Source organism: Ictalurus punctatus, chromosome 21 (assembly GCF_001660625.3).
Source record: "Ictalurus punctatus breed USDA103 chromosome 21, Coco_2.0, whole genome shotgun sequence".
NCBI classification, from domain to species: domain Eukaryota; kingdom Metazoa; phylum Chordata; class Actinopteri; order Siluriformes; family Ictaluridae; genus Ictalurus; species Ictalurus punctatus.
In genome coordinates, this window is record NC_030436.2 from 12,293,806 (window position 1) to 12,308,661 (window position 14,856).

General features: G+C 39.3%; 1 protein-coding gene across 1 annotated transcript in view; it reads right to left on the minus strand.

Annotated features, from left to right (window-relative positions):
• The window catches only part of skib (v-ski avian sarcoma viral oncogene homolog b), a 44,721-nt gene extending 34,153 nt beyond the window's left edge, over positions 1-10,568 (minus strand). Inside the window, exon 1 of the mRNA XM_017450931.3 lies at positions 8,896-10,568. Within this exon, the coding sequence (XP_017306420.2) occupies positions 8,896-9,816 (921 nt within the window). The 5' untranslated portion in view covers positions 9,817-10,568. The remainder of the gene's footprint in view (positions 1-8,895) is intronic.
• Positions 10,569-14,856: the final 4,288 nt, after the last annotated feature.

The following is a 14,856-nucleotide window of genomic DNA, read 5'->3' on the forward strand; positions in this document are numbered from 1 at the left end:
TAGGAAAACACACTGGGGGAAATGCTAATGCTAGTTATACTGAGATAAAAGCTAAATGCAATGCAAACTTGTGTGTGTATTATGTATTTATATATATATATATATATATATATATATATATATATATATATATATATATATATATATATATATATATATTATATATATATAAATAACACACACACACACACACTTTTTTACCCACAATTGCCATCCACTTTTTAAAAAAATTTTTTTTAATCTTTTCTGATAAACAGAAAAGATCTAACAGATGATGGATATTGCGTTAACATAAAAACATGACAATGATACAAAACCTTGAATTCTGAATCCAAAACCTGGAACTTGAGGCAGAGATAGGCACTACTACACTAAAGAATACAATAATAACATTAGGTTCATGACAAAATGCTCAAAAGGTTTGCCAGCATTGAGCATGTGAGTTCCAGCACAAATTAGAGAATGGAAGGGGTTCAAGCAGACAGATGAGATATAAAAATAGTACATAATTTTTCTTTTCTTTTTTAAATAGTAAAGGGCATTCTCTTGTGTTTAAACAAAATTAGAAAGTATTTGAACTTTTCTCCCATTTCTTTTCACCCAATACAAACCATACAGCAATATTAATAATCAGATCACTGCTTAATAAGAACAACCCTAACCCGATTTACTTTATATAAAAATAAAAACATGTTAATAAAAAAGAAGAAGGAAATGATGGTACCCATCAACATGACACATCATGACAACATCTCTTTCCAAAAGATATAATGTAGAGAATCTAACATGCCCTCCTGCAGGTTACTTCTGCTTTCCAGAACAGCCATCTTGCTGAGTGAGCTCTGAAACACCATGTTGTAGTGGACTATCACAGCGAGTGGAAAATGGAGGCCTTGCCAGCTGTCTGAGGTCTGCAGGAGTGAATCAGCCTTCAACCTCCGATGCTGTAAGAGGTTGGGCAGGGGAAAGAAAAAGAGGGGGGAAAAAACCCTCACCAGTTTCTCTCAGAACTAAAGAAACACTCATTTCATTCAGACAGCTCTCTTGTGTAAGGAAATGGAAGCTGTGGATCAGGTCACAATTTCTCCTTTTTTTTTGCAGGCCTTCACTGTGTGCAAGTGTGTCTATTGCTGAGAGAGTATATGTGAAGGTGCCTCTCACAGAGAGCAGAAACAAGACTGGGAGAATGAAAGACAGCAAGGAAGAGTAGTGAAGAGAGGAACCAAAAGCACAAGAGAGAGCTATAAAGAAAGACAGTGAGCAAGAGAGGGAGAGGAAAAGGGAGAAAACTGGCTCACTCCCCTCAACCCACCAGCCAGAAAGCACTGAGTTCTTATTTAGCACAGAAAGAGCAGCTTTGCTTAGCAACTATATTGCCTCTCCAATCACAGAAGTTTAGTGGCTAATGCAGCCTGGGCATGGAGTGGGAGCTGTCTGCATGCCTCCCAGGAGTGAACGAGAGGCCACAGACTGCTTAAAAACACAAAAACAGTCTTTTCATGAGATAGAGAGAGCTCAGGCTAAGTAGACGATCTGCTTTACATCACACTTCAAAGCCAAGAAGTGCACATTAAAGCAGTGAATATAATATTTAAAATATTATACACTAATATTGAAAATATTATTTAGCATTACTGACTGATGCCATGAAGCCATAATAATTAGCAAGTAACCAGTTTATTCTTAAATCAATAAAAGGCATTAATATCACCCCTACTCAGTGTTTGTGAGCCCATTTTGGCCAGTGACATTTTAACATTTAGCATTTCACTTCATTTTGTGTAAGCAAACCCTCATTGTAGTTTTGGGCTGGCCACTGGGCAGTTCGTGGGCAAGAGCAACTTGCTGCTTTGTCACATGACATGCAAAAACTGTCTAACCTAACCCAAATGTTTACCTCGACAGTACAACATAATCTTAATTATGACCTAGAAAGCCAGCAATAACACAGGACAGTAGAAGTTTCCACTAAGAAAAAGACTGAAGGTATATAAAGCAGCAACTAGAACACAGTAGAGGAAAATTCTCAGACTCTTGTAATTATGGCCAAAGCCTTGTAGCTTCCTATAACATTCTGGTCTGCACACATTTCAGTCCCTCCAGGGTTTTGTGATCACAGACATTAACACAGAATCAAGGAAACGCCACAATATTCCAAGGAGCTTGCGATTTTTAAAAGTTACCGGAGATTTTCCACAAATTTTGGCCAAGACGCGGCATATGATGTCAACACAACGTGAATTCAGCCAAAGCCCTCTTCGAGTCACATGCATCAAACATGAGTACAGCTAACAGGTCTCATTTACCGTCAAACATCACTGCAAAAGACTGTACAAAGCAATTTTGTGCAATTGCAATATCAGCAATTCAAGTAGTTTTCTGAAGAAAAAAAAATAAGCACAAAAGAATTGCAACTTGCAAGGCAAAGTTTGAAAAAAAGAAGTCTCAAAATCGACCATTGTTTACTGCAAAAAAAAAAAAAAGAAAAGAAAAAAAAGACATCCTGTACAGACTGACATTTTCCTATTTTGGTCTAGTGAGGAAAATGAAGACACCTTTTTGTGCAGCAGAAGCATAATCATGGATTGTCTAAAGAAGAAGAAAAAAAATTATGGAGATACAGGTCAAGAGCTTCAGTTCATATCAAACATCAGAACAAAGAAATTGTGATCTCTGTGACTTTGAATGTGGCACAGATGATGGTATCAGAAGGGCTGGTCTGAGTATTTCATAAACTGCTAATCTCCTGGGAATTTCACACACACACACACACACACACACACACACACACACACACACACACACACACACGTCTCTAGAATTTACACAGAACAATGTGTAAAACAAAAAACATCGAGTGAGCACAGTTCTGTGGGTGGAAATGTCTTGTTAATAAGAGAGGTCAGAGGAAAATAGCCAGATTGGTTCGAGCTGCCAGGAAGGATATAGTAACTCTAATAATCTCTTTACAACCCTGAGGTGGATGGGCTACAACAGCAGAAGACTGTTTCACTCCTGGCAGCCACAAACAGGAATCTGAGGCTATCCTGGGCACAAGCTCACCCAGACTGGACAGATGATCAGAAAAAAAATAAATCACCTGGTCTTCTACTGTCCAATTTCAGGGAGTCCATGCCCATGATGGCCTCACATTCTTGTGCTTATTCAAGAGTGTTTATTTGAGTTACTATATCCTTCCTCTAGTCCAGTCAGACCAGTTTGGTCATTCATATGATCTCTCTCATCAACGAGGTGTTTCAGCCTGCAGGCCCTCTGCTCATGGAATATTTTTTGTTTTCAGCACCATTCTGTGTAAACTCGAGAGACCATTACATGTGAAAATCCCAGAAGATCAGCAGTTTCTGAAATACTCAAACCAGCGCATCAGGTACCGATGTTTTATATGAACATTAGCTGAAGCTCTTGACCTAATAAAATGCATTCAATCATGAACACATGTTCCAACAAGGATAGACAAAAATCAAAGAATTCCCAGGCATGTGGGGTGAAGTTTTGGCTGACACAGTAGGACCAGACAATGGGAAGCACCAACACAGTTCATGTTGTCAGGATTTGTTGGAGACAAAGGGGACAGCAGGTCCTTACCCCCACATCAGGCAGCAGAGAGCTCCAGCTGACACCCTTCAACAAGAGGTCAGGCAGCAGAGAATAGAGGGCACAACCTCTGAGAGATGCTCACCCTCTCGTGTCCTTCCCCAACAGGGATGGGATGAAAGGCATCCCTGAGGAGCCGTTGAGCCATCAATTGGCAGTATTAAAATTGAGATGCTCAGCAAGCAGGCAGGCAAAAATTATTCACAACCTATTTGGCTGAGCGGGCATGCATTTGGTTGCAAATCAGAATGTTATGTGGGTCTGTTGAGAAGCTTGGTACAGCAGTAATATTAGCAGTAGGGACAGTAGGTAGTGGAACCAGCGAACAATCTTGGCGTTCAGCAGAGGCAGAAAGACCAAATGTGGCTGGTGGAAAATTGCACAGCCCACATGGGAAAGGTCAGCAGACAGATGGAGATGAGAAGCAGTGAGCTCAAAATAATGCAAACCATCCCCCACATCAACCCCCCCCCCCCCCCCCAAAAAAAAAAAAAAAAAACCCAAACAAAAAAAACCTGACAAGCTTTCAGCACCTCTGCTCCACTTCAGATGCCCATCAAGTGTGGATCTAGAGCTAAACAGCTGTGTGGTCTCAGGCTGAATGCTAATATGATGAAGTGAAAGTCATCATATTATACATTTATTATTATACACATGTATTATACACTTAAAAGCTCAATTAGATGCATACGATTGTTACTTGCTTCAGCAGGATACACTGAACACATTTGAAATGTTTGCCATGAAAATATAAAGCTGGATTGTGTGTAACCTACTACTCATTTGGTGTACTGCTATTTGTCTACTGCATAGTAGGTTAGTAGGGATATTTGGACACAGCCTTGAAGTTTTCCTAATGGCATATTGCAAAGTGCCTTGGTCAGTGCCAAACTTAATTTTTCAATGACATCTGCAGATTGGTTAAAATTGCCACACCTGAGGCAAGGGGTGATGTGGTTTGTGGTGAATATTTTGCCTGCAATTTATTTGACATTTTTATGTCTTTTCCCTGAGGAACATCTGTCCAGTTGGAGGGCCAAAAGGCCACATTCGTTGGCCAATCTGAAAGTTGGGGGATGGGAGAGGTCCCATCTTATGGCCGCTTGACTACACATCAAGGGCCCAGTGACTGAATCAGCTTTTCTTACCGAGTGTCTATCCACCACATTTTCCAAACAATCTGCCCACTGGTGCAGCAGGCCAGACATAGTATCACTGGAGACAAAGTGGCGCATCCATTCATGTGATAATATAATACAGATATTCAATTAATTGGATTATTAATCAGAAAACCCTAAAAATGTAAGAAGTGTGTAGATATACATTTTGTTTTAAGGATCTTTTAAGTAAAACAGCTAAAAATCTAGTCAAATCGCGTGACTTTGACTTCAGATATTAATACCAGAAGTCTGATCAGATTCCAAGTGGACAACGTGAACTGAGCCAAATGCATCTTGTGAGATGAGAACTCGAACCACTTGTGAAGGTGGTCTAAGATACATGTTGCCACAGTACAATTATAGTGTGAGTGCCAATGCATCTCGATGCAGACATCAAAATAAGCAGTGTTGCTAGTTTCACCTAATCACCAGTGTTACCAGGTTTGTGATTTCCACGCTGACTCAAGCTCCTTTTCATGCTGTTCGGTCATGATATTCATACATGTGATTTTTTTTTTGGTCTACAGCTTCGACATTTAATTCTTTTTTCTTCTGATAGTCTCCAATCAGAAATGTTTATTGGTTTCCCAATGCAGCCATATTTCTGAATTTGCAATTGTTTTTCCATATTTGTTGTTGCATATTGGTTTGTTAATATGTTTTGCACTTATGACCCACCAATATGTATTAAAGCAGTTGAGCTGGTGAAGAAATAGCCAGCAAGCCTGACATGACACTCCTGAACTTGAACCATGTCTGTTGTTCATGTTCAGGAATCATAAAATGTTCTCTATATACTGATTTTTAATTCTCAAATAGCATACACCTATATTCTCACCACACAGCCACTAAATTTAAGCATGCAATTCATGTTTTATTTCTATTTTTACCTTCCTCCTTCTGCTTTTTAAAAATTATTACTGTTAAAAGCACAAGAAACTTGATTAGCGAAGCAATGGTTACATAAAATGTGGCACAGCCATATGACAGTACAAGTAAATATCTCACAGCTAGATATAAATACTTTGGGTTTTGGTATTGGCTAGTGTTGTGAAAAAGTATTTGCCCCATCCTGATTTCTTCTGTTTTTGTGTACATCTTTTATTAAATTTTTTCAGAAATTAAAACAAAATCTATGTACAACAAAGGCAACCTGAGTAACCACAAAATACAGTTTTTAAACGATAGTTATTTATTGAAGCAAAAAAAGTTATCCAATACCAACTGGGCCTGTGTGAAAATGCATCTGCCCTCATATTTACTAATTTTCCCCAAATTTATGAAACTGCATTCCTAATAGGGTTCAGCTGGACTAGACACAACCAGGCCTGATTACTGCAAACCCTGTTCAATCAAATCAACACTTAAATAGAACTTTGTCAACAGCATGAAGTTGATTAAAAAGGTCTTACCCAGTACACTATGCCAAATTTGAAATAAATAAATAAATCCATAAATGATGAGGAAGAAGGTGTCATCCAGGAAGTCACAAAAGAGCCTAGGACAACATCAAAGTAACTACAGGCGTCTCATCAATAAAGGTAACAGGTAACTCAACTATCAGAAAGAAACTGGGCAAAAACGGCATCCATGGAAGCGTTAACCCAGAAGAACATTAAGGCTCGTCTGAATTTTGCCAAAATACACCTTGATAATCTTCAAAACTTTTGGGAGACTGTTTAGTGGACTGATGAGTCAAAAGTGGAACTGTTTGGAAGACAGGGGTCCTGTTACATCTGGTATATAACAAAACACGAAATTCCACTAAAAGAACATGCCTACAGTCAAGCAAAGTGGTGGTAGTGTGACTTGAACCAATTGAGATGTTGTGGCAGATCTTTAAACGGGTAGTTCATGCTCGAAAACCCTCCAGTGTGGCTGAACTAAAGCAGTTCTGCAAAGAAGAGTGGGCCAAAATTCCACCATAGTGCTGTTGAAGGACTGACCTCCAGTTATCGGAAATGCTTGGTTGCAGTTATTGCTGCTAAAGGTGTCACAACCAGATTTTAATTTTAAGGCAATTAGTTTTTCACATGGGTGATAAGGGTTGGATAACTCTTTTTTGTGGGCTTCAATAAAAAAAAATTTAAGCTATTGTGTGTTTACTCAGGTTGCCTTTGTTTAATGTTGCATTTAATTTGAAGATATAAAACTATTTATTAGGAAAATACTTTTTACAGCACTGTATATAGTCTGATTTTGAAGTGACAGGGTTTTTTTTTTTTTTTCAGAATTGGCAACCCTGCTACTGACAAAATGCAATCACAAGTGGTTAGTGAAGATGCACTCCTGGCACTTGAGAATACCAGGTGTGAACAGCGTTAGCTGTCCACTTGCAATCTGATCACACGAGATGGATGTTCATACCAAGTATGAACAGGGCCTTTGTTACCTTGGTACATGAACCAGAACAAGTCGCTAGCAGCCCTGTCTGCTCTTTTAGAACAGCTCTCAATCAGAATGATACACAGATGAACAGGTACGCTGCTCCCCTGGGATATGGCTTACCTACTGGGACACTTCCGACAATGAACCACAAGAAACACTTCCCTTATAATACCTTATTCTCTTGGATCATTCAGTATATAATGTATTCAAATCAAGCGGGAAGAATGGAAAGAATGGCTTACAAGGAATCAGCTTGAAAGACAATGGTTAAAAAGAGAAAAACTGTTAAATGGAGACTGTCATTATGCAGTTTTACAAAAACAGTGATGCTATGTGGCTCTTTTATTAGACCTTAATGCAGAATAGAAGCTAATTTTCCTATAAACACACAATTTAGGGCAAGAAAGTGAAACTTTAACAGATTGACTCATATGGGCTAATATCAATTCTCTTACCATAAATAAGCATTTCTCTAAAATTTGATCTACTACATAGTTCAGTTTTTGCCTCCGTTAGCTATGCTAGGCGTACTGGAGGAACAATATGGTAACACATGGTGAGACAACACATATACAGGTGTGTAGTCTCTGTAGTATTGTCACACTCCACAGCTGCCATGTGGAGACACAGCAGTGTCTCTCTACTACTTTCTGTTCCTGGCATCTGCAATCTGCTGTAAAAGTTGCTCACATATAGGTACACCCGCAGGCCAGCAGTGACTCTAGAAAACACTGCTTTTGGGTGATGACCTCTATCCCTCCCTGTCCCAAACATAATATGCCCACATAAAGTGTTCCACACCCCACACAAAATTGCTCTCATTCCCCATCCAAACAGGAGCTCAATATTGGCTTTTTGTCTATACCCTCCCTGTCTATACCTGTCATAGTACACATCTCCAAAACTCATGTCATATGCAGATGCCCTTGAGAATGATGGGAGACAGTCAACCAACGAACTCCTGACTGCAAACCAAACAAAAGGACCTGGTGGCCTAGTGTCTCAGCATAATTTTATTCCAGTATAAAAGTTCTAGTTCAAGTCAAGTGTGAGTTTAAAAACTGACCATTATATGTACATAATAAAAACCTGAGAACTATCAGCTAGAAAGTTTATATTTAAATAATACAAATATAATTAAAATGTGCTGATATGTTTATATATAATTCCAATCCGAGTTTAACCCATGATAGGACAACAATCTAAAATGTAATTCAAAATAAAGAGAAAAACAGTTTGAGATGAAGGTTTACCATGCTCCACACCTGATTACCTGGAGGCAGTTAGAACAGTTAACGTCAGAAAAAAAACGGGAAAATATTACAATCAAGACGTTTCAAAAGCTATTCAGAAGATATGGGAAAAGCTTTGTTAGTTATAAAACCAAAAGGTTGCCATACAATTTACAGAATATTTCAAGAGAGTCAGAAACTGAGATGCAATTTTTGACTGGGTTTTTAAAAATCCTTCCACTATTCATATCTTTACACAATGTGACTATTTGTGTTACTCATAATAATGAAGGAACAGCTGTGAAACCTAACACACTAAACCCCTTTTGGTGAAAATGTCATTGCTTTATTTTCGTTTTGTCCTAAGGGGATTCAAAATTCCTGCGCGCAAATTGTAAGTGACCATGTAAAAACACTGTAAAGAAAAATAAATAAATAAAACTCCAGTAGTCCTTACAACACAAACATGAATCTAAGTCAATTCATGTCATTCAACTTACCCTGAAAGATAAGCTCTTGTGCTTGTTCCCGAGGTCATATTTCCCCTTTAATTCGTTGAGAAACTGCTGCAGTGTGGCCTTCTCCTCTTTCTCAGCGTAATCTTGATCCAAAAGGATGTAGGCCCTCCAGTTGGAGGAGTCGAAACCCCAATGGCATGTCCGGTTCTCCAAGCGCTTATGGCTATGCACCACGAACTTTTGCGTGGGGAATATGAGTCTGCAGTCCAGGCACTGAATACACGCCGCGTGCGGACTCGTGTACAGCTCGGGCATGAACAGACCCTTGCACTTGCCGAAACACTCGTGGTACACCTTAAAGGCCCGGTCGGTGTACTCGAGCTCGGTGGTGGAGGAGGAGGAACACGCGAGCTCCTTGTCGGGGCGCGGTGGTAGTGCACCGCCGTGCAGTAAGGAGTTGCACAGGCGCTCGGCGTCTGTTTGCGTGATGAGTCCGCACGAAGGTGCCGAGAAAGGCAAGATGCCCATGATCTTCAGAATCTCTAGTTGCTCAGCCGTGCACCGCGAGCAGTAGATGTGCAGCTCGTCGCAAACAGCGTTGATTTGCTGAAGGCTGAAGTCTCGCAGCACGCTGTTCAGGATCTGCGGCAAACACAGGCGCTTCTCGCCGCCCACCACGAAGCACGAAATGGTCTCTCGCTCCAGCACGGTCTCGCAGCGCTCCGTGGAGCGATCCGCAGCGACGAGCAGCGGCCCGGGCAGGACCGACGGCGCCTGGATCCTCAGACTAGGCAGCAGCGGCAGGTCTGCGTTCTTCTTCCCCTGCTTGTCGAAAGGTGTGTCGTGCTGCCAGCGAGCCGAAAAAGCCGCCGGGCCGCCGAGCGAGCTCATAGAGCTCAAGTGGAACTGCTTTAGAGTTTGCTGAAGTCCCGCATGAGGTCGGAAGCTTGACAATGCCTCCATGTTCTCTATTGTTGTGAGCGCTAGTACAGAAGAAAAAGGAAAAAAAAAAAAAAAGCTCAAACTTTTCCTATCAGTTCAAACAAAAACGCCAACGAAGCTCAACGGAAATATTCAGAAAAGTCTGTAGGAAGTCTGGAGCTTCGTGTCACTTTCAAAAGCTAAAAGCGCCACGGAGTCGGTTAATTTTTCCCTTTCCAGCGACTGCTTCATATTAAAACAATAAGTAGCCCCACCGCGTACTGAAACCGGGACCAAAAAAACCATTCACTTCGACAACGAAATCTTATTCCAATGGAAAAACAGGACGGCACTAAGTACCTGGTATAAAAACGTTTGGTGCACAGTTCAACTCTCTCTCTCTCTCTCTCTCTCTCTCTCTCTCTCTCTCTCTCTCTCTGTGTTTGTTTGTGTCTGGTTGAGTCATTGAATCCCAGCCAAGAATGTGACTGACTCCTCGGCCTGGCTGTTCTATGAACAGCTGCGCCTCCCCCCGCTGCCCAAGCAGCTGCAAAAGCAGTATGAGCGCAGAATTGAGTCGCGGATCCTCCTGCTCTTCCCGAAAGCTGAAAACCGCCGCAGTGGAGCAGACAGGAAGGGTGGAGTTACTCAGATTAGACTTAATGGGAATGCACATGCAGACAGTTCGCTGCAGACGCCAACATTTTAAATTGTAATCCTATTCTGAATTCTTTATCGGAAGGTCATTCAGGACATTATTAGGGGCCAAGCACTGAAGGTGTGTAGGCACTTACTGAATCCCTTAACTTCTTCTTCTTCTTCTTCTTCTTCTTCTTCTTCTTCTTCTTCTTCTTCTTCTTCCACAATGGGAGTGTATGGCAGCCATATGAACTGTAAGAAGGAAACTTATGAAATTTGGCACACTCATACATATGATCATGAATAGTATCTGGACCAATTATGGGCTCTCTAGGACCAACTCTATAGCGCCACCACTAGATCAAAAACCACTTTTCAAATGGTTATATTTATTGAATACTTTGCCCTAGACAAAAGAAGTTTAGTTCATCAGATCACTCTCCTCATCCTGATCACAATGCATATCTTACATTAAGACTTCACTAATCACAGTAGTCACCATTTTGAAATGTACAGTATTAAGTTTTTTCGCAATTCCTCATTCAAATTTTGTCCAATTCTTACCAGAATTGTTTCACATGATCATTGGACAGAGCCGCATAAAAGAAAAGAATTTTGATATTCATATATGTTCAAAAGTTATGTTGTTGCAAATGTAAATATGTAAATATGTTAGCCCAAAATTGGACCAGAGGCTGTATCTCGGTCATACTTTGATCAATCATAATGAATGCCATATTGAAATTTGTAATATCTTTTCAAATATTTTATATATTGGTGCAAAATTTGTTGGGGAGCATTCATAGCATGTCCTTTAGGTCCCTTTTGTAAAAAAAAATAAAATTTTTTAAAAACTTACCAAAATTGGCTAGCATGATCAGCGCACAAAAATGACTGTACATTTTTAAAATTTTGATATTTATATTTGTTGAAAAGTTTTGATACAGTATCTGTTAACATTCTAACTAATGGTTCTTGTGTGCTGATTATCACCTTGGAAGCTCTCTTCAACAACAAGACAAACACATGTTCTCTGTGTGGCACACTGTGATAAACAACAAGCAAGTTCTGAATGTCCTGGGTTAAATTCCCATCTGGTTCCAGTTCTTAAAAGTATCTGTAATCTTGTCTCATTTGGTTCCTTTCTTTTGTGGCTCAGCATTGCACAAACCTTTCAACCTTTTGGCATGCAAATAAATGACTCTGTTCTGTTAATTTCCTGTTCAATATTATTCTCAGCTGCAGCTGTCCTTCTGAACATATGTTTTATTCAATCCTGTACATTCTATTTCTCCTCTTTGTGTTCTTCAGGCTCTGCATTGCCCTTGCTGCGCCTTTGGTGCTTGACCCCTTTAATTGCTGCTTACAGCTATATTTATTAATATTATTTCTATTATGCCTATTATCATTAGTATAGAAAGAAAGAAACCGTTAATTGTCACACATACATTATAGTACAGTCATTTTATTTAGGCAGCTTGGTAGTACTGGGAACTGAACCCCCTGGCCTTGAAAATCACTAACCCAGAGCCTTAACCACCAAGCCAGCACTGCCTATATATATATATATATATATATATGTATATATGTATATATGTGTATATATATATATATATATATATATATATATATATATATATATATGTATATATATATATATATGTGTGTATATATGTATATATATATATATATATGTATATATGTATATGTATATATATGTATGTATGTATATATATATATATGCGCACATGCACACACACGGCAATGTACTATAGTACTTCGATGACGCATGAGTGTCTCATAATTATTCATGAGCCTGCGTGTTCTTATCCTATGAGAAGAACATGCAGGCTCATGAATAATTATGAGACATAACAGCAGGTGGTGCTGTCCTACAGATGTAGTAGATGAGTGAGGTTCAAATGAGTCGCAAGTGTTTGTTTCAGTGGTGCAAGAGTTCTAGTGTGTTTTCTCGGGAGAGCTATGAGAATTGGAGAAAAGTGGACTGCGGACTTGGCTCATGAAAGCAGTTTACGTCTACACAATGATGCGGTAAGTCCCGAGGACTTTTCCATCCCTTCAAATGAGGTATGTGTCTAATTTTTAAACATAACGGTTTTACTTACCTTTTGAGCTAATTAAACCACGTAAAGCTCTGCGGGCCATCGAGTGCAGAACAATACAACAATAGTCCATGTTGAAGGGAAGAGCCTTCACCTATTTATTTGTGAAAAGCTCGAGCCTATTAGCTGGCTACCATTCCGACACTTCTCCCATCCACACTGCCTCCGGTTTTATTTAATGTTTTCCTCCATAGCCACACCAGGTGCTAAAGGTTTAAATAGATAGGGCAGAGGACCTGCACTGCTATCCATTGTGTCTCCATTTAGCCCTGGGGATTCAGGAGGAGACAAGTCCTCTGCCTCATCTGCAAACTTTTTGTCATTATCCATCTTTATTGTGTGTTCACCCCCCTCTTCGTTCCCTGCCTTTCCCTGCCACGCCCACTCCGCCCTCCCTTCTTCACACAGCCATCGACGCCAATTAAAATGGCATTTTTCAAAAACGGTGAGAAGTAGACTTGAGCTGAAAGAGGGATGTTTCATGACCCTTTAATACTTGTAGGTTGATTATTAGAGCTCTTCCATCCAGTAGGGGGCTGTGTTGTGCTGTTTTTCAACTCTTGCTCAGCTGCTACAACCACATTTGACTTCAGATTTGAGAGGGTCTGCGTGTATTACTACTATATAAAGTACACAGTACACAGCAGAGAGTGATGCCATTAATGATAGAAAACATTACTGTTACTGGAACATGCAAGTTAGTTTAATATCTATTCAGAAATTAACATATGTCTGACATTCAGAATTAGTTAGTTAGTATTTATAAACAGATTGCTATATCAGTAGAAAGAGAAGTTCAGGTGACAACAACAAAACCACAACAGATTTCAATGTAATAATTCTTTCACAAAAAGTAAACCAACATTCAGAAACCAAGTGGGAAACAAGTACACCCTATAATTCAAACATGTAGAGCCATGTTTGGCAACAATAATGTGAACAAAGCGTTTTCTGTAGGAGTTTATCAGTGTTGCAGATTTTTTTTGAAAAATTTTGGCCCAGTCTTCTTTACAATATTGTTTCAGTTCATTGATGTTAAGGGCATTCATTTATGTACTGCTTTCTTAAGATCCCACCACAGCATCTACATTGGATTGAGGTCTGGACTTTGACTGGACTAGGCAATTCCAACGCCTTGATTCTTTTCTTTTTTTAGCCATTCAGATGTCAATTTCCTGTTGTGATTGTGGAAATATGAAGGGTGTACTTATTTTTTCCAAAATGTTTTCTGAATGTTGGCTTACTCTTTGGGAAGACGTATTGAAAACTGTTTGTTTTGCTTATAAATAAAAACATAGAATTAAAGTAATTTTACTGACATGAATAACTGTAATCAAATTATATGCATTTAAAATGTAATGCATTACATTACTGTGTTATCAGAAAAAGTAATTAGAATACACTAATGCATTACTGTTGAGTTTGATTTGCTCGAATGTAAGCTTTTACATTTATATTGCTGTCAGTACCACAGTGTCATGTTAAATCATGTTAATTGCCTTTTATACCATGTGAGCTACATGGTCTGCACTTATATAGCGCTTTTATCCAAAGTGCTTTAAACTGGGTCTCATTCACTCATTCACACACACACTCACACACCAATGGTAGCAGAGTTGCCATGCAAGGCAGCTAACTTGCCACCGGGAGCAACTTGGGGTTCAGTGTCTTGCCCAATGACATTTCGGTACGTGGAGTCATATGGGCTGGGAATCGAACCACCAACCCTACGATTAGTGGACACCCCTCTCTACCACCTGAGGCACAGCCGCCCATGGCTGATTACCTGTTTATCATAATGTCTCAACAACTAGATGTCCAGCAATATGTGTTATGTTTGTTGTAATTCCCAATCATAGCAGAACCTAGTGGTGTAATATGTCTAAATTCTGTATAAATTAGTAGTGATATGTTTAGGGGTATGTTCTGTATGCTGTGTTGTGATATCCACCCTCATATGTTGTATATACTCAAAAAAGTTGCTTTTATAACAGCGCTTGTTATATGTCGTACAGAATTCATTTTGATATATGAGAAATAGAACATTGTGAAAATATTTTTATTCAAAGATCCTGCTCAATTGGTACAATTTACATTTACCTGTAAATTTGTGTAAAAATTAGTTTCCATGTGAATGTCAACACAAGTTGATATTTAATTCATGTTTGCAATTGATTAATATCCATGAGAGCAGAGTATTTAGTGATTTTTTTTAAACAAAAGATTAAACAATAAAAGACCATTTTTCACAGCCTTCTTTGCTCATATTTACCAAGGGTGCCAATATTAGTGGACATTGTCACAAAGCAGCTTTACAGAA